This window comes from Wasmannia auropunctata, unplaced genomic scaffold, assembly GCF_000956235.1.
Source record: "Wasmannia auropunctata unplaced genomic scaffold, wasmannia.A_1.0 LD336000.1, whole genome shotgun sequence".
In the NCBI taxonomy this organism is placed as follows: Eukaryota; Metazoa; Arthropoda; class Insecta; order Hymenoptera; family Formicidae; genus Wasmannia; species Wasmannia auropunctata.
Window position 1 is genome coordinate 1,818,282 of NW_012026890.1, and position 27,567 is coordinate 1,845,848.

Below are 27,567 nucleotides of genomic sequence, written 5' to 3' on the forward strand. Positions count from 1 at the left end.
GGGGGGGGGTGTGTGAGATGTCAGATGAAGTTTGTCGCGATTTCCTAACAAACGCGCGACGAAGGCTACGCGAAGGTAAAGCTTTTACGTGAAACGGAAATTACGTTCGAACGTAGCCGGAAGCGCGAGCTGGCGGACGCCTTTCCGCGAATTTTGAATAACAAATCTGGGTCCGCTACCTAATTCGACGAGACCCCCCCCCTCCCCCTCTTCTCCTTCGTCTTCCCCGTCCGGCTCCCCAGAGAGGACGGGGTCGCGCGGGATATAACTACTTCGTTATTATGCTTTAATCTACCGGCGTCTACTTCAGTAAATGAGAACTTCCGTCGGTGAATAACGCGAGGAATCTGTTTGAGATTAATTTCTGTCGTGCATGCAGTAAATATTTTACTCCTCTCGTCGCTCGCCATTTTTTTTTCTCGAAAAGGAAAATTACGGTTTCGGCGATCATTAATAATTATTTAAAAATTTCCGGATCAACGTTGAGAAAGCGTTTAAAAGTACCCTCTACTCGAAATTTCGGGGAGAGTGAACTCACAGTCTCTTCTATCAATAACCCACCCCCCCTAATCCCCATCATCGGCTTGCTCTTTCTTACCGCATCACCCACGAGCGCTTCATAGATTCCGGTGCTCTTTGGAATTACAAATTATGCAGCGGCAGTTCTTCGGCGAGCCGGGTTCTCTCCCCCGATGAGTTCCACCGGAATTACAAATTGCACGTCCAGACACTCGGCTCTGTGTACAGAAGGTTCGCGCGGCGGAGGCGCTGAAGGATACTGTTGGTTTAGGCAGGGGACGAATGGGGCAGGTTGGGACAAAGGAGCACGAGAGTGAATCAGATTCGGGTTTCTCCCGAGTCCCTCGTTATTCGTGCGATCGACGTGGGAAGCCCGACGTGGAAGATTGCTCATCAGACTGTTTGTACATCTACGGAGGTTGCGAGGTGGAGGGCGGCCGGTAACGTAAATACGATTGAGGGAGCGGAAGAAGGGTTGATTTTTCGAAGACAGTACGCGGTAACGAAAATGGACGTTAACGAAACTCCACGGTGGTCTCGACAAACGGCGTTCTTTGTTTCCGGCAAAATTTTCGTGGAGATTACCCGAGATCGTCGTGCACGATAATCAGCGCGAGGTTGAAGAGACCGCAAATATCAGGACATTACCATTGTGGGGAAGGAAAGAGAGAAAATATTGCTGCGTAGATAATGTAGATCCTTATCTCCAAGAGCACTTTGAGGAGTGCCTTTTCAACTTATAGTAGTTACGATGACGAGAGAATCGCTGAAATCAGCGATACTTCGAATAGCTTCTCTTGCTTACCCCACGTTTGTTTCACGAATAATTCTCTGCAAAATTTAGTATTTTCGCTTAATTGACAAGCAGATAATTAAACAAATAATTATTACAGAAAGATTTTATTGATTAATATAATCAATATAATGTAAGAATTACTTTACAATTTATTCAATCATATATTTGCATTAAAATAAAGAGCAGTTTTGAATGATACGGTTTTTCACTCAAGTTAGAGATATTTTTATCTATTAGATAGACCTGTCTTAGCTATTGATGATTGAAATTAAAAGTTAAAAAAGTCAAAAAGGTCGAGCCTTTCTAATTTTCGAAAATTATCGAAGATATAACGGCTACATGAATATGAAAGCAAAAGGGGTAAGGAGGGAGACATAAAAGCGCCAAACGAGGGTGCATTAATTCTTCTTCTATTTTATCACGCGGTATGGGCACGTAGCCGTATTCGTCGGCTTCAAAGGAACATGAAGTCCATTCGTTACGTCGTTAATTTGTTCGAACGCCACTGTTAAACTCGAGAAAGCTCGTCTTAGAACTTCTGGGGCGAGTGATCAGACAAATCGTCGAAATTACTTCGACGTAGAATGAGAAATCTGCGCCTCGGGTATTGATCCGGGTGTACCGAATCGCGGGATCGTCTTTGACGAGAAAATTAAAAAAAAAGGAGACGATCACATATACATAACGTACATATATATGTACGTACAGATAAATGGAAGGAGAAAAAAAAGCGGCGACCAGGGAGAGATGTGCAAGAATTCATCCCGCCGTCTCTCGCGGCGGAGCCCGTTAACGGAGATGCGCAGCCAATTTCGTGGACTTCAAACGAGCAGCAGGCTCGACGTAGCGTGAAATGTCGCTGGTTGGTGCGAAGAAGATGTCTACGCACCATCGTAATGTCATGCGCGTACAACACCTATCATAAGTCAAGATGACGATCTCTATCTGATTTGTAAAAAGAAATCCAACTGAAATTATTCAACTGAAATTCCGTGTGTCCGCCATTACTTCTTTAGTTTTAATTATTAGTAATAAATAAGGATGTAAAATAATTTGGCACTTTTGTGCATATTATATTTTGTGCCATATTAATTAATATTTTATATAAATAATTTAAATTATATAAATAATATTGTAAATATAAATTGGAAGTTTTTGTCTCACGGTGAAAAAAAAGGAATCGAAAGCTCTTTTCAAGCTTTTAAGCTTTACTTCGAGCAACGTCAGTATAAGAATTACATTGAATATAGAGTGTAATGCACCGATGCTATCGCGAAGATAATCCGGCTAAAATTAGGCTACGAAATTGGTTCTCGCGCGGATAATGCGAACTGAGAGAACAGCATGCTTGCGCACGTTACAACGGGGACTTCGATGTCGCGGGGAATTCTGCGGAAATGAACGAGTCGCTGGTGGATTTCGTGGGTTCGAGTTTGCCGAGGAGAGCCCGCTTTTGCGACGCAATGTCGTGGAGAGGCACGTCGAAATTCCAGTACACGTAGCCCGCGATAATCCTAGAATATTAATACCGAGCTACGATATTGCGTACTTTCGAATTTACGTTGTTTGATATCTCATCAATATCTCATCAGGGTTGAGGAGAGGGGGAGGGGAGAAGTAGAGAATTTTAATTCGTGAATCTTTTCACCGGGATGTTAACGTATCATAGAAACTCGATATTCTTAGGTCGCCCTGTCATCATTTGATATATCACGTTACGTAACTCGTTTGCATAACATTACAAACATGAGAAAAACGCGCGGATTCGAGAAATCCGATAGAATTACTGAAGGGATATTTTATAGAGGATAGAGCGCCGTGTGAATCTATTTGTAACGAAATATCACATCTAAACTACTGGGTTACTCTATATGTATATATACATATATATGCACTTCGAAGTCCGTCCCCCCTGAAACTTCGAATTGGAAGTTTAATTAGGATCTCGCACGGATTGTTTCGACGTTTGCGAAACCGGCGTGCCCCGCGAGCTGTGGCCGGATGCCGCTCGCCTGTTCTCGCGAATTCTACAGGATTCTTTTCCGCCGCAAACATCCAGGCGGGTAGTGAGCATAGTGAGGATGTCTCGGGAGCGTCTCGCGCGAGAATAGCCCGCATTTCCGCAGGGTTTCGGGTCAGGCCAAGAACGTCGTACCGTGAGTGTTTCGCGCTGCGGAATCGAATGGTGTCTCTGATCCTGCGGATAGCAGCCAAGCCGTGACACGATTTGTCGCGTGAACAATGCTCGAGTGTGGTCACTCCGGCGATTCGGACGTACATTCTAATGCCTTTTGTCCGCTCGACAAACATTGTTGTTTGTCCCAATTATCGTTGGAGCCATGAAATTTGTACACCTCTTGTTGTGTCAAGAACTTTGTAATATTGACAAGTGTAATTTTGTGTGTAAAAATAATCGAATTAAAATTTGTTTAATTTACGCTATTCTTATATAAGTCGGTATTATTATTTCGACTTACATGACGATTAATTTGTATAATATGTTTATAATTGTGGTATATTTTGCGATGCTTTTAATCGATCGGTTACATTATTCGAGAATTGCCCCGAAAACGAAAATAGCATTACATTTGTGAGCACGCGAAGTGAAAATAGCATTTTATATTATATTATATTATATTATACATTTTGCTTGTGCGAGACTAAAAGCGCGTTGCAACCGCGCAGAGGAGTCACAGAAAAATAACATTTTCGACCGGAGATTGAAAATACACGGGGATGGAGAACGGGGAGGGAGAGGATAAAAACGAATTCGACGCGCTCGCGTTAGTTGTTCAAGGAGACTTTCTTTTACGCCAATTCCGCCAAAGGAGAAACATCGTCCCATTACAAAAGGACTTACTCCTGCAATTGTCTATTGACTTTTTCCGCTTTTTCCCGACAACGCGCGTGTATGCCGATATATATAACGAATGCACAACGATTGTCAAGGAGAGCGTGTATCTTATCAATATCATATCACAATTAGAGTTTGGTATCACGTTGCAATATTGAATCGATATAGAGAGAGTCGTATCAATTCCGCGTTATTTCAGCACCATTCGAAATGCTACAGTGAATTACTGATTACAGAATAATGATACGTTATTCTATTTTAGAATAAACTTATCATTAAAAATGAATAATGAGAATTGAAATGAATATTGAGAAGTGGATAATGGCTCGCAACATAATAATTATATAGTAATAATTATAAACATATAATCAAGCGCTGATATTTGACCTGATATTATTGTCCTCAGTCGTTTGAGACATTGAAACATTATTTTATCGAAAAGTCTCGTAGAGAGTAACCAATTGAAAGTATCGATGGCAGGAGACTTCGCGCGCGCGCACACGCATGTGTAGACGTGCTGTGAAACGAATGCGTGCCGTCTGCCAAGATCCCTCTTCACGCACGGCGGCCCGGCGAGGTGATTACACCCCCGTGCCAACTGGATATCGTGCCAGAATCACGGCTTCTGAAGGATTCCGGGAGGTAGCGAGAGCGGGGCGGGCGAAGAAATCGTCAGGACATAAGTAGGGAATTACGCGTGCCGGGGGTGAGTTACGAGGGACGATCGATCCTGAAATATATGTTGCCTGTGTGTAAAAGGTAAGGCCCCGAGACGGCAAATCGGGGGAGTAGCAGAATTTATCGCTCGCATCCGGCCCGGATATCGTCGAAAATAAAGAGTTCGCGCGCTTTGCCACCCGCATGGCCACCGCTCGTGCGAGAAACTTTACGTTGCGTCGCGAATTGTTTGCGACTTTCTTCCTTGCGGACGTAACACAGAAACGCTTGCCGATGATAGATTGTCTTATAATCGATATGCACTTGGAATAATATTTTTAAGTGACAATATATAGAAGCGCTATCCATTATAACTTACGTAACTTATAATGCAAGCAAAGGGAGGAGGAAAGATGGCAGGGTATTCATTTGACAACCAAAGTTTCCCCTGAGAGTTATTTCCTTCGGGATCGAAGTAGTTGCGGATGGGAACACTTCCAAATTGCCGCGTATAAACATTCGACTGGATAATTCGCCGAGGTTTTATTTAAATTTAAATCCGAAAAATCGGTCGGAATAAATCGTGGAGAATTAATATTTCAGACTTGTAAAGAATATTTGATCGATGTAATATCACATTTTCAGCCTCTACGTAGTTACATTTGTGAATAAATTATTGCAAACATGCGATTTTACGCGTAATGCATTTTTGGATTAATTTTGGCATGTTGGTTAAATTTGCCGAAAATTGCGCGATTGCAGTCATTGATTGAATCCCGCAAAAAACGGTAATCGGTTTATTTGTAATCAGCTGTGTATGAAATCTTTCTCTTTGAGATACTTATCGGCAGATGCTCGCTAATGTGCAAAAATCAATTTATTATTCAGATTTAACGACAAGGTACGCGCGTATGAATATATTATAAAATTTATTATTTATCCAGTACGGATTTAAATAAACGGAAATTTTGAATTTAAAAAATGTTTGGAAAAAAATATTGACATTTTTAAGGAGGTCTACCAATATCATATTCACAAATAAATATTACACAAATAATATTATACCTAAGTGAACTATATTCTCTCGGCTTTATGTTTATCGGTTTCCTAGCAGCGTGTTAGTTGCGATAATCGAGAATCGAAATTGCGCGAGGTGTGTACGAAGTAGTTTCGCGCGGTGCAAGATATAGCTGTAAGTACCGTTATCATGTTGCTTTCCCGTTTCCATCGAGATGGCTTCGAGCCATGCCCGTGACACATCTCGCTCCCCCGCTAACGCATTGCGCGAAATTATACGCTCCGTCGTTTACCGGTGTAATTATACGCCTGCCAAACACCGCGAAGTTTCGACGTGCCGAAATTTTGTAACACGTAACTTCACTCGGCAAACTGATTTCGGCCTCCATTCACGGAAGTTGAGCGCCTACGTTAATTGCATTTTGTTTTATTAAATTAATGCACGAGATAACTCACGCCGCCGCATTAAATTAGACTCCTTCGACAATGGCTTCGAAGCCTGGTAATTATCGGACAGCGCGGAAAAAGCGCGGCGACATACGGGTGATAATGAGTATAGAGAACGTGTGTCGATGCGCGACAATAATCGTTCGGTAAATCGGCGGAAAATGTAGAAACTCGTAGCGGGTGTTGTACAGCATTGTCGCTCGCGAGTTTTACTCGTTTAATACATAATTATTTAAATTATATATTCGCACTAGTATAATACATCTTTTTTGTCGCAATCGCAAGATTTTTCCTAACGTTTCCCAAAGATCGCCGGAAATTCGTTAATGTAAAATTTAACATTTCACGCGTGTAATCAGACCTAATATCGGATCGCATAATTTGAAACGCGAAGCTCTTCGTCGGCTCTCAAATTTTCACGCGCCGCGTCGTGCACGGGGCGAGCGCGCAGAATCGAAAATGCAAGCGCCGGTACTCTCCGATTACGATCACGTTAGAAAATATACCGTTTCGCCATGGCAGACGACTCGGTTCTCTTTTTCATTTCTCTTTTTCGTCCCCCTCCCCCCCCCCTCCCTCCCTCGCTTCCCTTTTTTCTGAGAGCATCGATTTATACGCCAGCGTCGGCACGGAAATGTATCGGGCGCTACAGTTCCGCATCCACGTGTTGTCACGCCAAGTGCAATGCGCACGCGATGCAGAAACGCGCGGCAGCCGTAACATTGTTCGCCTCGACGCGGGCTTCGATACCCGCCTGACAAAGGAATTAATCGAATTACATCGACGGGAGAAAGAATATCGGCTTCTGAAATGGGATGCGCGAGCGGTACGGTTTCCACGTCGCGACACAAAATACGCAGTCGCACGGAAATGAATTCTAGTCTTCGTTCATCTGCCGTTTCCCATCGCGTATCAAATGCTACAAATTGCCACAGACAATTTTTTATTGTGCGCATGGGGGCAGTCCGGGAAGGCTGTATTATTTAGCAGCGCGCGGTAGGTGCGAAAATTAATTTCGGTGAAATATCGGACCAGTCTTCAGGCATCTTGTGAAAAAGGTTCGACCGTTTACCTCAATCTACTCTCCACTTTCGTATTACGCGATAATAAAAATATACATATATGCAAATAAAAAAAAATCTTTTTGATCCTGTAATTATATCCTTGGTTTCTATACGCGTTTCTTAGTTTCCTATATTTATACAGACGAAAAGAGGAAGAGAGAAAGAAAGAAAGTAAAGAATCGGGAGGAAAGTAAAAGAGCTTCTCTAGGGAGCAATAGTGGCCAAATTGGGGAATCAATGTGTTACGCGGAAAAACGAAGAACGAAGCACAGCTTCTCGGTAAGGGTGAGTTACCTGGTCCGATAGAGATTCTTCGGCGTCTTTTATTGTAGATTCCTACCACGCGTACGCTTATAAATTCATGCGTAGGTCCATGCTCACAGGATACGCATGCTATAAAGAATAAAAGCTAGATCGACGATCGCAAACGCACTTTAAGAAGAGTGCAGTCTGCGACACGCTTTCACGCTCGTCGCCAAATAATTCAACGGATTGCTTCGTTTCAACTAGAAAGCGTGAAGATGGATATTAATCAAATGATTTCTTTTTCATATATTAGAATATATTTGAATGTGCAATAGCGTGCATCGAATACGTTTAAAATGCGACAAAATTGACGCCAGGAATTAAGAGAGGAAAGTAATGCGAAGAAGGGAGAATATTATGCGATACAGATTTTATAAGTATTATTAATTGGCTTGTATTAATTTTTAATTTTAATTTAATATTTCTGCTGGAGTTTTCCACTTGATAACTGAATACATAGCTTAGTTTTAAATCTTACGATTTTAAATTATATTGTGAAATTTCGACTTATTTCGTTTTACGTCTAAGCAACTGAAATATATTCACTTTGAATACTTCAAAGGTTTTATTTGTAAAAATCTTTTATGGAGAATTCTCTTGTATCTGGAATTTTCACATTTCCTGCTTTGTGTTAAGAATGTGGAACAATTCACGTTCCAATATTCGAATGACTTTTGTTCCTTTAAGAATATTTCTAGTATCTCTGTCCTTTTATATCATTTTAACCATATTTTGTTTGTTGTTACAATAATTTCACGTCGAAATGACAAGTTTGCAGTGAAGATAATAGTAAAATAACAAAGAATTTTTGTTTCCAAGAGTGCCTGCGCTATCTCCCGATCTATTGCTAAAAATCCATTCAGTATCTCTCGCCTGTTATTCTTCTACTTCATCTCTTGACACGTCTGATGTGAATCGATGCATTTTGATTAGAAACTATTTTCACGTGCACTTCGGAGCGAAGCAGCCCCGAGATGCTTGAACTTGGCAGACGAGAAAATGTGTCGTCGAGTGTTTCCTCTGTGAGAGGAAGTCTTGATCATTGATCTGGCTCCTTCTTTTATACTTTGCCCGGGATAGCGCACGGAAGCGTGCACGATGAAATTCGCCGGGGAATGTTATACCAAGCGCGGTCTCGCTGGAAATTGTGTTTCGCTGTTTGTTCTTCCGTCCGTTCGGGAGCTGACATTAATTTAACCTCGTACGAGGTATGTCTAAAAAGTTCCGCCAACGCGAGCGCGAAACAAAGACAGATGACGTTTGCAGAACTGAATTCTTACCTCGCTCAGCCTCGCTGTAACATTTCACAGTATGTGGTACTTGGAAAGAGAAATAATACAAGTGTCAAATAAAAATGTTCCTTTGTATCGCGCACGAATATTGAGCGAATTTAGATCTTATAAACACGCAGATACTCAAAATAATTTTATTCCGTATAATTATTCCGTATAATTCCGCATAATTATTAATTTATGTATTATAAAATAATGGAAAAAGGCAAGTTTATATTTTTTTCTTCAAGATAGCAAGAAGCGTCCAATTTACAAATTCATTATTTAATATCAAGAGTCTCAAAAAGCACTTAATCTTGTCATCAGTTTATCCGTTTTTGGATAATTTAATTAGTTTGAATCGGGACTTTTGTATTTCGTATAAGTAATAAAGTCAGTGGAAGTGTGACATATTCAACAGTTTTATTCTATTTATCGTGTCGTTACAATTTTCTGCTCTCACTTTCTAAACAGACATTCCTAACGAACTGCCGTTTGAAAACATTACACGTACGTTTCAAAAGTACGATACATTATTCGCGTCCTTGGATCTCTTACAGTTTTTCTTCCCTTTCACTTACGTGCTTACTATAATCCCTCACAATATACTATAATTCTCAAAATTGTTTAAATCTTTAGTGATATTAGATCCTACAATTACTCGAATTTGCTTGGAAGTCTTATATCGCGCGTCTTCTCGAGAGACGATGCTCATGGGGAATAAAAAGATTGAAAATGAGATGGCGGGATCGAAAATTGTCGGTTTCGAGATACGACAATGGTCCGTCGGTGAGAACTGGCAATTTCTCAGTTCGGCGAACTGCCTGTGGAAAATTGAGGAACTATTTTCGCGCGTGGTACCGTCACCCCCGTCGCGCACCAATGGTAGCACAATACACCTCCGTCGATTCCGCCACGACCGTGGGCAGGATGTATCGGCGCGATAGCGTCGCTCGCCACTATCGGCGGGACATTTCGTCGACTTTTTTGTTGTATCAGGTGAAATATAGACTCGACACTTTATAGAACATACGCGAATTTAATGACTCCGCAGAGAGCGAGAAGTAATTTTCCGCCGATTTTCCGATCGGACCTTTAGGAGACGCTCGAAGGATATCCGTCGCGTTTGCACTAAATAACTTCGTGAAATGGGGCTCGTAGCGTAGATGAGTCGACGAGTTTAATTCCGATACTTCGGACGGAAGAAACATGTCCTCCTATCGAAACAGGACAGGCGGCTAGCAATCTTGAAAAATTACACACATCTGACTGATTTTTAAAATAGAGCAATATATTGTCTTTAGAAATAAATTTAGTATATTCTGCAGCTATATCTTTTTTTTTTTAACCTTTAATTCTCGCGTTGAAAATATTTCTGACTTTTCAATATTCGAGAAGCATTTTTAATTAAAGTTAATGAATTAATGCAACACTTTATACAGTCTCACACGTACATTTTATTAATAATAAGATGCTTTCTTACGAGCTGTTCGGGCTGGATCGTAGTTTCCACCCTATAGGTGGTGAAGCTATCGTGTCGTTTTGCAACAGACCGTATACGCGACGTACATGCGCGTCACGACATTTGGCAATTACCTCGGCATGTACGAGCACTCGATACGCGCTGTATGACGTCGCCCGGTGTGCCCGTGCGAATACTCGTGCGGGAGGACAAGCCATAAACGGTATAAGCGGCAACGAGCGGCGCACTAAAACGCGTCCCGAGACGCGTTTCGACTGTTGAACATCTAATGCATCGGGAGTTGCCTAGCAGGATCGGGACGGACTCCGGAGAGTACGCGTACACTTTAACGTATTAGAACGTATCCCCACGGTGAATATTGAGACATCTGTCATTTTATTTAATAATAAATCGAATACGTGCGACACTGCGTGTACTTTTGTTTTCTTTAATTTTCATTTCACCCGACACTGGGAGGCGCCAGAGAGAATAAATGGGAAGAACTGTGAACTGTACGGGGACAGCTCGCGCGTTGTCAGAACGTACCCGGAGGACGTCAGCCTCCCCTTTTCATTGCCTTGCAATGGTGCCTGAGCTGTTTAGCTAGCATGCCACTGCATCGCCCTGCGGGGGCAGCAAATACACGCATCGGCGCATATTTCGCGGAAACGCTTTGGCGCTTTCGTGCGTTGCCGACGAGCGTGTATACATTAAACGAACGATACCATCGGCCGTGTAATATTTGCTTCGGGCTTTCTCGTTTCCCCATTATCGCCGTCGAGTCCCCGTCGCACGTTGTGGCAGGGGCTGTCGCTTTCGATCGCTTCAACGATTGTGATTTGCGCCATCGCTGCCACCGCCACCGGCCCGGTCGCGCCCCGGCACTGTTATGCGCGCGTAACCAACGATCTGTTTATCTGTTATTTTCCTGCCCGATAGTCCGCAAACTAATTTCAGCAGAACGAATGAAGCAGTGTGCACACTTCTCCGATCGTCGATCTATCGTCAATGACGCTTCATTTTCTCTTCGGTGTATTTACCGAATCCTCAATTCACCTAGCTGTCGCGCGCGTTCCTGAAGGAATTAATAACGCGAGTACGAGTATAAATTATCGGATGACATCCGGTGCGCGCTTGGCGCAGGTAAAACGAAAGTTGGGACGGCAGGTAGGACGGGGGCGGCGCAAAAGCGAAAGGACTAGAGAGGTGGAACGGTTTCGTTCCGTTGAAATTATGTCCTTCCGCTCCGTGCGGAATCTCGCCGCCTCGGCGGGATCGGGATAGCTCGGGGTAGCAGGCGCGATTTAATTAAGATACGAACAATCCGGGACGCGAAGGAGGCCGCGCCGGTGCACGCTCGATGGAAATATCGGAAAATATGAGGATCGTGCCGGCGACGCCTTCGTCACCGCGTCTGCAGTTTTCCAACGGCGCGCAGTTACTGGCATCGCATAATAATAACGGGCATTCCCAGGATTGCAGTGATGATACTCGTCGATAATTAAGTCGCGGGCTGCGGCTAGTTTGTGCAGGTTTCGCGGAAGGATCTGCGATCGCTATCTGCGAACGCGTGCATGCGGAAGTGAGAAATTTCGTGGCGATTGATCGGTCGCTATTATATGCCATCATGTCGAATTGCGTGTATCGGGGATATACCGTGCTGGAATTTAAGCGAGATTCGTAGCGAAATGCGTGTGCACGCGTAAAACGAAGAGAAAACAAAGAAAAATATTAACTTTACGATATTATCTTTCTCTCTCTCTCTCTCTCTCTCTCTCTCTCTCTTTCTCTCTCTCTCTCTCTCTCGTTCGTAAAACATTGTACTTTTAATACTAACTATTTTATGGTGTGTTGTTTCAGTTGGCGCGATGTACGTGTGTATGCTGTACGCTATACTCTTTTTGAAGTTATGGTCGTACATACAAGTGAACATGTGGTGCCGTTTGGGCAGCCGAAAGAAAAGCACGCAAGGCAGAATGAGACGTCAGCTGTCTTATAATAATCTTCAGTGTAAGTATAAAATAAACGCAGCAATATAATTTCTCCATGGCTTATTGATCCAATATTTCGCATATTTTATGCATATCCATTCGCATAATAAACAATCGACACTATATACATTTACTATGCAGCGCACACGCGATGCGATGTATCACACGATTCTATTTTTATATATGAAACGGAACGAAGAACAAAAAAAAAAGAGAAATATTTTCGTCGCGTACTCAGTTTATGATTTACTTTATACCACTTCATACCATCCGCGCGTGATCCACTGCCAAAAACTAAAAATGGCCACGCACGCGTATATATCAGTTCCGACGCACGAATGACTATTTTTTACGTAGCGCGTTGCACGCCATGATTTTTTTCGTTTTTTTTTTTACGATATTACGACGCTGTAATACGGTCTCATCGATGCCGGTGGAGTCATACGGTAACGGATGGAATTTCGTTCCGGATGGAAGCCGACCGGCGTAAATCTTCGTCGTTACGCGCGTCGATGTGCATATGCGCTTTACAGATAATGCACACACGTTCAAATAGTGCAAACACGTCCTACGAATCGGTAATCCACTGCACTCGCGGTATTTGCCCACTCCTGAAGGCGCGTCGTGGCGTACCGCACACGTGTATGCGATCCGCTTACGTGTGTGTGTGTGTGCACGTGTGTGTCTGATTGTAAGAGGTACGCTTGTACCTCTTGTGTACGCACACGATGCAAAGGGGGAAAATAATTTCCACGCAATTTAAACTCTGCCGAACGGACGTGCCTATGTTTCCGGACGCGCCGTGGTATATCGATTATTCCGTACCTGACCGGCAAAGTCAAATTATACGGTCCTTCCCCCCTTCCCCTCCTCTCCAATAAACTCACACACCCCACGCGCAGTATTAACCCTTTCTCCCTGCCGGCAGTCGTATAGCGATGGTAAAACGTCGAATCAGTGCGTTTGCACTTTTAATCATGATTGCGCAATCGTTCCACACGCCATGACATGGCAAAGTTGATTGGTACGTATGTCGATCACTGTATGAATCCCGATCGCGTTCAGGCGAATGCGCGATGATTTACACGACAAAATTGTTTTATACCGAAAGAGCCGCGTCAGGAATACTCGAATCATTAAAATTAAGAATTATTAAAAATTGTCGACTTTTTTCCTATTTGCTCCCAAGTGATTTCGAAAGATGAAAAATTGTTTATTAGACTTTCGAGCATGAGACAAAGCAATTTTCTGAGTGGCCTTGCGTGTTCATGTACACGCTCAGTGCTGCCGATTACAAAAATATACGAGCGCGCGATAAGCAAGGTAAAATTCACGCTTCATCGGAGCGAGAATTTTCTGCGAGGCGATGAACAATTTCCAACTTTCCTCTAGATTTGGCGCTCGAACGGCGTTCAGGGACTCCCCCCCCCTCCCCACGCTACGTTTTGCACCGCGAAAATTAAGATGGATATTCCTCGATATGGACATCGGCGTACTCGCGTTCGGCGCGTTTCGCTCGCAGCTAATTAGCCCGTTATCCGCTCGACCGACCCGAGCCGTTCACTCCGGCCGGAGAGCGTCCTAATTACGGTGCAAAAAGAGTGACGTAGCTTGATATAATTATCGAAACCCCGTGTTCGCGCGACACCTCGACGCTCGCCGGCTCATCGCGAGGCGACGCGATGGCGACCGGCCGATCGATCGATAGACAAATGCAATCGACAAAAGCCCGCCTCGGGACTCCGTTATTACGGCCACGAGTCCGTGTAATCTAGCGCGCGCACGGACGCCGTGTAATTTTCGCCCTCTCCACCTAACTCGGACTTCTATGCCACGTCGTATTATTACGTCCTGTAATGACGACGTAGACGACCAGCCGCGGAGCCTGTAACGTAGACCCATGTATGTATCACGTAAGGTGGTGCACCTTTCGCGTTTTTGTTCGTCACGGCTCGATCGATCATGCAAGAAATGAAGCTTCTCATAGTCGCCTGCTCCAGGAAGAAGCCGTATAACATTTCTTTTGCTAATGTCTATATAGAGGTAGGCCTTATGCTTCAAATCTTACTTTAATATGTATTATATACTTTCATAAATACATCTTATACTTCAAATAAAGAATTTTTTTTTAAGTCCGAGCCAAGATTTTTCATAATAATGTATTATGTAGTAACTTTTAGTGATTGGAAACTTGCGCATTCAGTACAATAACTGCATGCCTGAGTAAATGCCATTTGGAGAGTTAGTAAAGCAAACTGAAATAAATGGAAAGGAATCAGTATTTAATTTAAACGTGTACTTTTTGATTTGGAGCAAAAGTGTCGATGTCGATGTCGTCTTAGATCCGCGTGCCGTCGAGGATGCGAGACAATTTACGAGTCTACGGAATTGCGTGGTCAAAGATCGCAGGCAATCGTATCGATTGGTGAAAGCTTCTTCTTCTTCTTCTTCTTCTTCTTCTTCTTCTTCTTCTTCGGTGGCGTCGGTGCTTAATTTGTGAGATTTCTCGTTCGAACGGCGTTCTCGTAAGGATGCTGCCTCTTCTGTCGCCTGTGCTACCTCTGCCCTTCGATATCGATTCCTTTTTTCACCGTTCTTCGCCCACCGCGCCAGTTTCGAGATATATGAACGAGGGTGGTCTTAAGCGCGAGGCATCCCTTGGCACAAAGACGAAATTACGTCGGCCCTCGAGACGCCCTCGGGCCGAGATTGAAAAAAATAGAAATTACACCCGTCGCGAACGGAAGCCCGCTCGATCCCGTCCCGTCGCGTCCCCATGAGATTTAACCCCCTCCGACGAGCACGATCCCCGACCTTCTTCCATCCTTCTGCGGCCATCCACGGACGTGATAGGAGCCACTAAGGAGATCTTGAGAGCGCAGATAGGCGGATCTTAGGCAATCGCAGAAACGCAAGGTTGACCTTCGGTCAACGTAAAAAATTCCCGCACATTCTTTATCCTTCCTGCTGGATATTACCTCCTATTTTAAGGAGAAGTTTGAAAAAAATATTTGAAACCAGATCTAAATGTACGAATATTATATTATATTATATTACATTGTATCATTTATTACATACGTTCAGGTTCTGCAGTACAAAATGTAATGATGAATGAAAGAATGTGATCCGAAGTGTGACCAAGTGTTTGAAGACATGATTTGATTATTTAGTTGATGATTTTGGTTTATGCAACGTGTATATAATTATTGCTGCGTATTATGCGTCGTTGCTAATGGTATGGCACTCTAATATATAAAGCCTTATGATGCAGCTGAGTCACTTCTCGTACTGCGAGATAAGGAACGTCATGCCCCGTCAAGAATATGTCAACGAACGTCGAGACAAAGTCTGCCTCGCTATAAACAAACCAAGAGCCTGGAATATCCTGCCGACTGTTCCGTTAACATAATTACCGAGTCAAATGAATCAGGTGGCGCTAAGAATGAATAAACTCGATTATGTTTTACTCTGAAAATGCGGTTACACATAAACCGTAGATAAACTAAAATTTAACTGATGCACCGTTTATCGAGTATAAAAATGCTTTAAATTGTATTATTTTATTTAACCGATTTAACGGAATTAAAAAGCTTTTTATTAAACGATTAATACACATAGCGCTATTAGAAACTGAGCAATATTAGCAGATGATATGTAATTTTACGTGTAAATGAAAATCGGTAAAAGATTTGAGCATTTATATAATTGATCAACTGGAAATGCTCCGAATAAATACAAGCAGTTTGTGCAAACTGAACTGCAGAGAGTGGTTTTTAATTAATAATCCGCCGGCGGAGGGTTTACTGGCCAAAGATCACAGGCTCGATCAAACGAATTTACATGGAATATTAACGAATCATTAAACCGTTCCCGAGTGCTTCTGCGTGATCGTGCACTCGTTAATTTCGTATATTTGACCGTTCTCCGAAATCACGTTGCAATTTCGTTATTTCTACCGTCAAACGTACATCGTGAGAGTCGTGACGTGCTTCATTCAAGATCGTTCTCTCTGCGCTCGTATTAATTATTTGCAACTTCCTCGTAATTATTTTTATATAGGAATGTAAACATAAAATTATATTACAGCAGATATGAAAATGTACTGTCAATTATAATTAGTGGCGATTACGATTCTTCCCCGTTTTGTGTTTTCTACGACGCCCAGAGAATTTACGGTTTTCCAATAAACAGTTGAACAGATGACTGACATGCGTCTTGCCGACAATTTTGCAGAATGTAAATATAAAATTACTATAATATGAATATAAAATTGTACTGTCAATTATAATTATTGGCGATTGATTCTTTCCCGTTTTTTTACATCGCCCGGCGAATTTACGATTTCCCGTAAACAATTTCACATCAGATAACTGATATGCGTCGCGACGTCTTGCCGACGATTTTGCCGTAACAGAAACTTCACCTTCTCGCATGACGATCCCGAACGGGAAAGAAAAAAAAGCACGCGCTACGTTTATTTCGCTATTCCAGAGCAAGAAAGAGAGAGAGAGAGAGAGAGAGAGGGGGGGGGAGGGGAAGAGTGGGATACGACAGAGTAAAAAGAGGCGCGAGGAATTTAATTTGGTCGAATTCTTCTACATTTATTACGAGGGTTTGCGCAGAACGACGCCTGTAGTCGTTCGTCGACATGGACGTCGATCGGGCGTCGCGTGAGCGGGCCGCGACTAGCACAAACTCTGGCGTCGCGACGCTGTCGAGTTCGAGCGGCGATGCAGCGCGGCACCCGGCGCAACCTGGGCTTATTTGAATTCCAGATTGGATTATTCATCGGATTTGGATAATTGAGGGGATTCTATCAGTTACTGGTTCGGGTGTCGGGGTGGGATTAGACGTGCAGATGGGAATCCGCGCGCCTAGCGCAACGCCGAGAAATTCCGAGGTTTCCGGCCGAACGGATCGCGCGAGCGAATCAGTTTCGTTGCTTAAGGAGTGGGCCTGAGAGACTCGAGAAGCGATCGTACAAAGGGAGAGATACAATCGTGAAACTCTCAGGAATTCTCTAAAAGCTTTCATTTTAATTTTACAAATTAGGATCGAGCGAGCATTTAAAACGTTAATGTTGCGAACATTTATTTTTATATTATAATTAGACTCTTTATATTATTAATAGACTGTTTTAATATTTTCCACGATTTTTATCTTTCAACCTTTCCTTCGGAAGCAAGAGTTTCTCTAAATACATTTTTATGTTATCTTTTTATTAGATCTTACATCTTTCTATGACACTTTGCCGACTAGGTGCTGCATATCTATTTACGAAAGGCAATCCTTTTAGTAAAAATAAATAACATTGAAAAATATATTTTCCTTTACAATGTCACGGTTATTTCATTGATTTCCAATTAATACGATCGTAACAGCAGTAAAACGCGAGCTAATAAAATACGATCTATCTGTTGTAGCTTCCGGTATTCAACAGAATACAAATGACGTCACCGATTTTGAGCACGAGATGACCGACCGCGGGAATGCACTGTATCCTGTACAATATCCTGACAATTTAAACTTCGGCGATCTTTATTACTATATATTGGCGCCCACTTTGTGCTACGAATTGAATTTTCCCAGAACACAGCGGATCCGAAAAAGGTGAGTGAACGATTTGCAATTTTCGTACTTTAGCATGAATTTGAGCTATATTTGTGATTTCTGTCGAAAACAGAGTTTCCACCTGTATTTTCTATGAGAGATAATCTATGAGAGACTAAGATTATACCCACCTATTATAGTTTTTTTGATAATCATAGTTGTTTGTATTTTGAGATTGATAACGGGAATAGAAATAGCTTTTATAATTGAGACATTCTCGTCTCGACCGAAATTGACTGGGATATTTTCAAAACCTGAAGATTCAGAAAAACACGAGCGTTCTAAACGAGTAATTTTTAGAATAATGAGTTCCTCAGTTATTCTTAAATGGATTTTTTCCATTTGACTTTTTGAAGCGACCTTGTTTCGGTTTACACATGTCTCGAGAATATCACCAGTTCACGTCGATCGGAAAACGAGTCAAGTGGAAACTTGATATTGTCTGAGTTCGGTCGCGCGAGCGCATACATTGCGTGAGGTGTATAAATCCGTGTTTGCTCTCAGATTTCTCGTATAGATTTCGCCATAGCATGGCATATCCCCGCGATTCTCCCTCACGTCTTATTTTCTTTCCGTAAAGAATGTCAACAAATGTCGAAGTCGCCGGTTTACGAAACTCAGATTCCAGCGAATGAATTTTGTTCTGAGAAGAAAATTTTGAGGGGATAAGAGAATTCTTACTTTGTCCCCGATTTTATCGAGAACATGAATTATTCGTTGTGAGTCGAAATTGGACGGAGTTTCCGTGAGATTCTATTTTAGAACTCTACTCTCGTTTAAGAAATTTGATTTGAATTTATTTTTAATGTGCCATTTGTGTGAATAATAATTTAATCACGCGAATGTACGCAAGGAATTTTCATGAATCAATGAAGAGATTCTTTGCTAATTCCTAACTTCCATGTGTATAATATATTTAATAATAATGTTTTACAATACCGCAAAAGTGCATGTAAATTATTAATAAAATTATTATTAATAAAATGTGAAATTATTATAGGATATTTTAATAAGGAATTTAACATTAAATATCTTCATTAAATATCTTCATAAATAATTTATTTAATGTATGCGTATAAAATTTTAATCTGGATTACCCATTTAATATTACATGTTCTGAATACTCTATCTTGAAAGATTGTATATGATAATTATTGGTTGAATCGAACTTAACAAATTGAATCGTCGCACACTTAGTATTTTTTTTCCAAGTTTGTGTTTTTGGCTGTATCGTCGTATTCGTACCGTTTTCATTGTGCGCTTTCTCTTTCTCTGCATCGTCTTCCGATGCAGCCGCGTTCGTCGAAAAGTGCATCTAGACTTTACTTGTCGCCGGCAGTTTGCTGAAAACGAAAACTCGCGCGGACGACATACCGTCGAATGGGAACGTCGTTTCACGCGATAGCACTCAAAAGTCGTATTTCCGATTTTTCGAGAAGCGGTTTATGGTCGAGAGTGCGGTTGGGGAGGGTAACGAGAACGCGGAGGTAGAAATTCATGGAGCCGGCCGGAAATCGGTTTGCGCCGTCGATAAAATCTGAGAGCAAATAGATGTGTACCAGTATAATGATCAATGTAATAGAATCACGTAGAAGCGAATTAGTTCGGACGGTCGATAAATCCGATAAAAGATATATCTTCCCATTCGCTGTAATATACGTTGCACGAATGTACATTCAGTTGCCAAAAGACAAAGTGTTACTTTTTTTTAAATTAGAACCGTATATGTATATTCCATTGTTAAAATATACAATTTAGAATCATACTGGCTACAATTTAGAATCATACACACTTACAAATTTTGCATTTAATAAGCTTTAAATGTTATTAAAATTAAATTATTATTGATAATTTCATTTGAAATAATTATGTTAAACTTAAAATCATACTTTTTATTAAGACAGAATATTTTGTACAACTATTTAATTTATTTAATATAACTTTCAGGTTCCTTATAAAACGGATATTGGAAGTCCTCGTAGGATGCCAAGTTGTGATGTCACTTTTCCAACAATGGATGATACCTTCCGTTAAGAATTCATTAATCCCTTTCAGCGTGAGTATTTTATATATTTATATTGCGTTATTTATGACATTTTCGAACAATGTTTTTTTCGACTCCTAAATTTAAATCATCACTAAATCGGCTTAAACCTGCGATGTTAGAATACCATTTTATATTTAGAAAAATCTTTTCGATAAATCAATTTTGTTTGGAGCACAGCACATTGTTCATCTTATTATTTAACCTTTATTCTCGAACAATGTGGATAATGATCTATTGATGTTTCGAACGATATCTCCTGCTTTATTATGAAAGCTAATTATTTATCGCGCTGGTCATAAATAAGTCGGGCTAACCACGGGAGCGAAACAGGACTGGTAAGATAGGGGCCGAGAGACGAGCTGAAGTGTAATTTGGTTTCGCCAAATAGGTACGATCAATCTTTCGAGTAATACTCTCGCCCGGAAATTCGATACACACAAATATACGGCAAATTCTGCGCTGTATACCCCCGAACAAACAGGTATCCACCCCGCGCGCTACCGAATTCCCTCGCGATAAAATACGCAGGAAAAAGGGAGCTGTCGCATGCGCCGCAGTTGCAGTAATATTGTTGCAAGTTACACCTGTAGGCAATATATCCGTCTGTGACATAACGTTGCATAATATCACGAGCGCGATGTAAATTGTATTTCTTAAAATGCTAAACAGATGCGAATGGAGGGAAACTAAGGGTTTCAGCGACACGTACAAAGTATATTTTTTATCGCTTATACTCGCCCGAAGGTGTGTGCCACAGATATATTTCACGATGTTAATAACTTCGTCGCGAGAATTCGCAGTGTCTCCATCCGTCGAGAGGCAACAAAACATTTACAGCGGAAACGGTATATAGCCAATTTATTTTCGTGACGGTACGCGCGCGGTGGCAGTCCCGATAAAAATAAGCGAAAGTGAGATGAAGAAGCGAAGTACAGCGCGTCAGCGGCATGTCGTTTTATCCGTTTGCGCCGCAATAATGCTCGAGGCATGCCATCAGTTTTTATCTCACACAGAGTTAAATCCTCCGCCTTGATTTGGCAGTTATATTTAATGCCTCGGGAGGATGACACGAGCGGTATTTTCGCTGCAAATATCCCACGCTATACCACTTGCAGCTGGACGATGTCCCGTCGGTGTGATAAAGGTTAAATACATTCGCGAAATCTACAATTATCACCGGTCATTTATTGCGAGTTTCGTCGCTTTTCAACGACGTCCTAATTTTGCTCAAATATCTCGGATTAAATCTTCAACCCTTTCTTCAATATTCGCGCGCAAAACTGACCAAAACCTGCGCCAGCGAGTTTATCTGTATTATATAATAATTATTTTCTTTCTGACTATAGGGACAAAATAAAAAAAAAACCATATAGAGAAATATTTTTTTCTTTTTTCCTTTATTTTAAGCAATAAGTTATAATTATAATATTATTTAACACATTTCATATTAAACAGAAAATTCTCCCCCCCCCTCTCTCTTTCTCTATCTTTGTGACAGGATTTTTATTACATTTTTCTGACAGATAATGAAAATGTAGCATGCACGAAATTAATTTAAAAAATTCATATACGAGAAAAGGCAGTTAATTAGCCAATCATCAATTGCTGCCGATGAGATGTAATAAACGAACCGCTTAATTAAATAAGCTGTATCGATAGTGGGATAGGTAGGGGGGCCAATTTAAAGCACCAATTAGAGGAGTAGCGGAGAGAGCGCGTATAGTATTGATATTTATATATACTTTTAATTCCGTTCGGATAGCTTTGATCGCACGATAACGAGGGATGCGTGGATGTGTGCCGGAACGACGGGAATTTTGTATTGTGTGCTCGTGAGAGGCCCGCGGATTTAAATGGGACCTTTTACGTGGCTGGGCTTAACCGCAACTGATCCGTGACGGGCGCGTTCGCGGTTTACCAGCTACGCCCATATTTCCTATACATAATGCTATCGAAAATCCGGATCTTGCCATCGATCCCGCTGGAGCTACTAATAATTCAGCCATTCAGATTAATGCCGACTGCAGTGTGTTTCGGGTAAAATTGCAAAAAAAATTCCTACGCGCGCAAACGCGGTCTGTATATCCGATGAATAATCGGAGTCGGCAATGTTTACCGTATGTTTACTGCACTTCTTTTATTGGGAGTTTTATACGATACAGAAGCTGGTAGGGTAAATCGAAAGACGATTAATTTTTGATTAAATTTAATCAATCCAGGATGCTTTCTGATTTGCAATTATTTGTGCAAATACAATCAAACAAGTTAACAAAGCGCGGATCGCAAACAAATGTAAACGCTTAAAGCATATTCAGACCGGAAATTTCAATTTTAGCTTTCAGCGTGATTAAAAATTAATTAAGGTGTTTCGCATACATCTCGCATAATTAAAATAGCTATAATAAAACAAATATATACACGGATATGTCAATAACGTTTTCATCTGTTAGTTTGTACAAGCGTAATTAACAAATAACATTATATATATATTTTTTTTTAGTAAAACGCGCTCGTATCATTATCGGAGGATAATCTCTTTGATGCGCCTATTGTCGATTCGGGAATACTGCGTGTTCACGTATTATTTACAGTCGGATGCATTGTTATACAGAGAGACTGTTCCTTTCCATAACGGCGCTAATCGGTACCCTCCGCATATTTGCGATGAGGCAATCCAACAGCGGGCGTGTTTCCTCCTTGACGTCCCTCGCCGCGTTTCGGCGCAGGATTATTAAGCGTTTCTATCGTCTCGAGAATCGGGATCGACGCGAGCCACTCGGCGGGAAACCCGGTCCTGGGAAATCCGGCCGCATGATTTCGCGCCGCGGACAAATTGCTTCTGCAAATCGTTTGACGCCCCCTCCCCCGCCTGCTCTATCCGCTTCTCCCTCGTCCTCCCTTCATTTTCCAAAGAGACTCGAAGGAGAAACGCTTTGCCCGGACGCACGCCAGAAATACCGTGTGGAAATACCGAGGCGACGGCGGCGGCGGTTCCCTCCGTCTTCTCACCCTCCCTCCCGGTGACGGTGGCATTCGAGATCGCGGTATCGACCGAACGCAAAGTAATTGCCACTGCAGCTAGTTGCAGGGGAGTTAATGTCGCGATAGGGGCCACGCGGACGACAAGCTATCCCTTCGACCGTTTCGATCCGCCTCCAGGTTCGATCGCTTCGGCGCGCTCGTACCACGCGCCATTCTTTTCTTCGTTCGGCGACAAATTGGATCTGATAATTGCGAGTCGCGATTACGACAGTCACGTCGTCGATCGGGCGTCTCCAGCTGGCGCTGAGAGACGAGCGCTCTCCGCTTCCCTCGATTTAGCACGGCGCGGTCTATCACTGTCGCTTGACGCGGATGTCGAGGCGGGAGACGACGAGGAAGGAGACGCCGAGCGGGGGGAAATTGTGAGATTAAGAAATCTACGTGGATATTGCTTTCGCCGGATCGCGAGTCGCGGAGGGAGAAAATTGATAACTGCGGATGATGCTTGTCGGAGGGTAATCACTTTTTACTGGCGTGCTCCAGGCTGAGCCTCGTTATTCTTACAGGGCGGAATGAATGGATAAGAAGGTCGGCACGGGCCGCGCCGCGCCGCGCGCGACCGGAAATCCTCGCGATTTCCTCTGGCAAGTGGGCGATTAACCCCTCCAGCGCGCTGAGAAATCCATCGTGCTTGCGCTTGCTTAGTGACAGTCTGTGCTTCTGCACGAATAATTTTTCGCGAATAATATCTCGCTCGCTTCAATTACGCTGTCCGTCTCTTACTTAGCTTTTGCTTACCACTCCCGTTTCTACATTGTTTCTTACCAATTCGTTTAATCTTTTTATTTTTGACTAACGTCTTATAGATTTGTTTTAATACCGTAAATGCGATCTGTCATGCGATTCAACGATGCTATTTATCACGAATGATTATTATGTCACGAAAATACAAAGAAACTACCGCTTCTCCGTGGCTTTTGCCTATGGAATTGTGCGGCATTTCGCTTTGCGGATCGATTGAACGATCGAGGAGGAGTGGTGGAGAGGGTGCAGCGTGCTTTGGCTTATCGGCTCACGGCGTAGCTGCAGCTTAAAGGGATGAGCGTTTAAAGGATTTTCGGGAGTGCGTCGCAAGTGGTTACTGCCTCGAGAAGCATGCGGCTTTATAGTGGTTACGACGGAACATATGAAACGTATGAAACGTCGTATCGATTTTCTAATCGCATAATACGCGCTATGCTCTCACGTGTACATATTTAATTTAAATTTTGTGTAATAATATTGCACATAATTACATTTTACAGTATAATTTAATTACTTATAGATTCTATGACATTTTTTAAAAATATAAAGGCAGTGGAAGGTGAGAAAGGAGAGAAGGGATTTTTCGAGAAATGTAACTCTTCGAGAAAAAATTTTGTATAGAAAATTCACTAATGACCATTTTTAAATGGATCGTATTTTAGAAAAATCTACGCGCGAATTTAATATTCTTTTATCTCTCTATTTTCTTCTGTGTATCTAATCTCGCTAAGGTACAAGGGTCAAGACGAATTGGGAAAAGTTGCACGGCATGCACGACGTTCGCCTATTGCTCATTTTTCCTTCCGTCGGCAGGATTCCAGATACTTGACCAACGTTGTCGAGGCGGAATTCGCGGAATACCAGAGGGCCGGAGGGTCGCACCTTCTTGTATCGAAGTCGCCGATATGCGTTCGCCGGCCGGACGAAAGTCCCCGCTCCGAGTTATGACGCTGCAAAAATTCTTCCGATCCGCCGCGATAGGCAGAGTAAAAAGAAAATGCCGTTGAGGCGGCGGCTAACAAGTAAAATCGCTGGTGAGACTGCACGTGACTCACAAGAATCGGATTTTCACGAGGGAGCGCGATCTCGTGTGCTTTTCGCCTCGGTCTTCTTTTAAGCCTCGAAGAGATTGTGCGAGTGGATTTCGCGTTTTAATTTAAGCTTCTTCGTCAACATTTCAATATATTAAATTCTAGGGATTTCGTACTTCTTCGACTAATATTTTTCTTGCATTTTCGTTAAAATCTGTATCTACGTAGAAACTTTTGAATTTTGATGCTGTATAATCCATTTTCGACTAACTACATCGTCGGATCCAGACTTCAGTGTTGTTCCAAAGTAGTTTGGAAATCCGCTCGCTGGACGTTATTACAACCGGCCGCTTAACGTATAACGACGAACGGCGGAACGTGCTCGCTAAAAGATCGAAAAGCGAGGGGTGAAGTTTTATTGCCAGCGTATCTTTGCCGGGAGACGAAGAATCTCGGGTGGTATTTCTTCGACTTTTAACTGACGGCGAAAAGCGGACGCGAGTTGTATTTCGAATATCTCACAGAAACATTTCAATCTTGCAACGTTTCTGATCAAACATGGCGCGAAGGAACTGAGATCTTTGGAAGAAAGAGAGAGAGAGAGAGAGAGAGAGAGAGAGAGAGAGAGAGAGAGAGAGAAAGACTCGATCGTCTTGGACTTTCGCGAAAATTGTTGCGGCCCCACGAGCAAGTTATTGTTTTATTTTTTTCTACCTGTTTGTCGCGTTAGAAAGAGAGAGAGAGAGAGAGAGAGAGAGAATGGGAGGAAGAGACTGCAGGCGGTATTTACTCGACTGCTAACTAGTACCAGAAGACGTTAGTGAGTAGAGAACAGCGAGGATAGTTGTCCGCGGAGCCTCCTTTTTGCCGGCACGAAACACTTAAGACCACGTCGAGTGCCTTTTAATCCTATTTGTCTTCCGCTGCGCTCCAGTAGCGTAGTCTGGAAGTGCGACTCTGGAAGTTGTCAGATCGAAGTAAATATTTTGGTTGCCTTCGGTAAGGAGTAGTCGAGTTGAATTCTAAGGCATAACTCCGGAACGTTAATTCGCCGAAAAATAGGCTTTCCGCGTAATGATCGCAGGAACACGACGGAAATTTATTTGACAATATTAAAAGCATCTTTTAAAATATTCTTTGTCTTTACTATATTTTTAGATGCATTTAATATTATTAAATATTGTAAGACAAACATGAAGTTTAAGTCTTAAAAAAAAAAATGTTTCGGCGTCCACAAGCAAATGCTTGGTCAAATATCTCGATTACATTCTATTTAATTTATTTTAGTCACAATACTTGATTATTGTAATTACATTATCCAAGTCTCATGTAACATCTTTCAACGCCGTCTTGACTTGTTTTCGTAATCTCTGGCTAATATCAATAAGAACTTTATTAAAATATTGAAATATTGATATGGAAAACTGACTGGTTTAGAAAAACTTCCGCGAATCTCCTGATCGTCTCGCATTTGTCTCGCTCGTAAAATCTCCATTAAGCATCTACGACGTGCGTGCGTGATAAAGGATCGGCTCTTCGGCCAAAGGGTGGCGCGATGTCTGCACAAGTACCTCTCGTTCGCCACGCCATTGTCGGCCGGCCGGGCATTCGATTCGACTGGAGCGAATTCCTAGTATCTCGAGGACTCTTCCCGAGGCAGGACAAGATGTTCGTGGATGCAAAGCCGTAAATCTCTCGGTGCTAATTGAAACGACGACGCGCGAAGAAAACGACTGGCGGCGATGAGAGGATCGGGATGAGGTCGCGTCTCGTTTCCTCGACAGCACGACGGGCGAGGAAATTTTTTTTCACTTTTCCCTTCCCTACCCGCGTTTTTTTTTCTTCCTTTTTTCCATCCTCTCTCGCATTCCGGAGTTTCGCAACGTATATATTCGTTGAAGTGCCACGAGCGGCGTTCGGTTTCATACTAGCTGCAAAAAGGATGACAACGTTCGTCTGTATCACCGTCGAATAAAGATGACGGGTGGGAGGAAAGTGTTGCGAAAAAGAATTTCTTGCATCAATTCGTTGTAGCTTTTCAACTTTGTGGCGGTTTTAAATATATCGGCAGATATCTTCTTGCGTTTAACGCGCGCCTCACCAACTTTAATTTATTAACATTCAACAGATATGTTTTTGACATTTTTGCGCTCTTGAGACGTATTCAATTTATTATACATATATTTGTACGCCAGTAAATTTCTATGAAAAAAGTATTGTTTTTGACGACACGTATGAGAATCACAATGCATAGTTGAAAAGCTCTGTGCTCTTTCTTTTCGCGCGCCCTTACTCTTCGTCCAAAGATCAATCCTTTGATCGACCGCGTTGCACAAACGCAGCGGAAACAGGAAGGATAAAGAGTACGATGAAGAAATGGAATAAGGGAAGGAAAAGAGAGAAATGTGGCTCGGATATCTACGTGAGACGTTTCGGACGTGATCGCCCGGAGGTAAATCTACCCCGCTTTTATTTTCGATCCCTTGAATGCCCTTCACTTTCCCCTTCTTTCGTTTGCATCTCGAGTGGCTGCTATTCATTCGCGAAGGCTCTCTCGAAGCCACCGGAGCACCCTCGTAATCTCCGGGTTGGAATGCAATCATTTGGGATGTGCCGTGATTCCACGAGAATACAAATTCAACCGGCTCGTTTCTCCTTCCGGAGCGCCCAAGCGTGAGCGATCTCATATTTGATAATGGCGCCTTGGAT

At 42.4% G+C, this 27,567-nt stretch overlaps 1 protein-coding gene across 1 annotated transcript in view; it reads left to right on the plus strand.

The window, feature by feature from the left end:
• Nucleotides 1-27,567, plus strand: part of LOC105453318 (diacylglycerol O-acyltransferase 1) — a 92,131-nt gene that overhangs the window by 50,201 nt on the left and 14,363 nt on the right. The window contains exons 6-8 of the mRNA XM_011695159.1: nt 12,254-12,403; nt 17,808-17,994; nt 19,942-20,050. Of these exons, the coding sequence (XP_011693461.1) occupies nt 12,254-12,403; nt 17,808-17,994; nt 19,942-20,050 (446 nt within the window). The remainder of the gene's footprint in view (nt 1-12,253; nt 12,404-17,807; nt 17,995-19,941; nt 20,051-27,567) is intronic.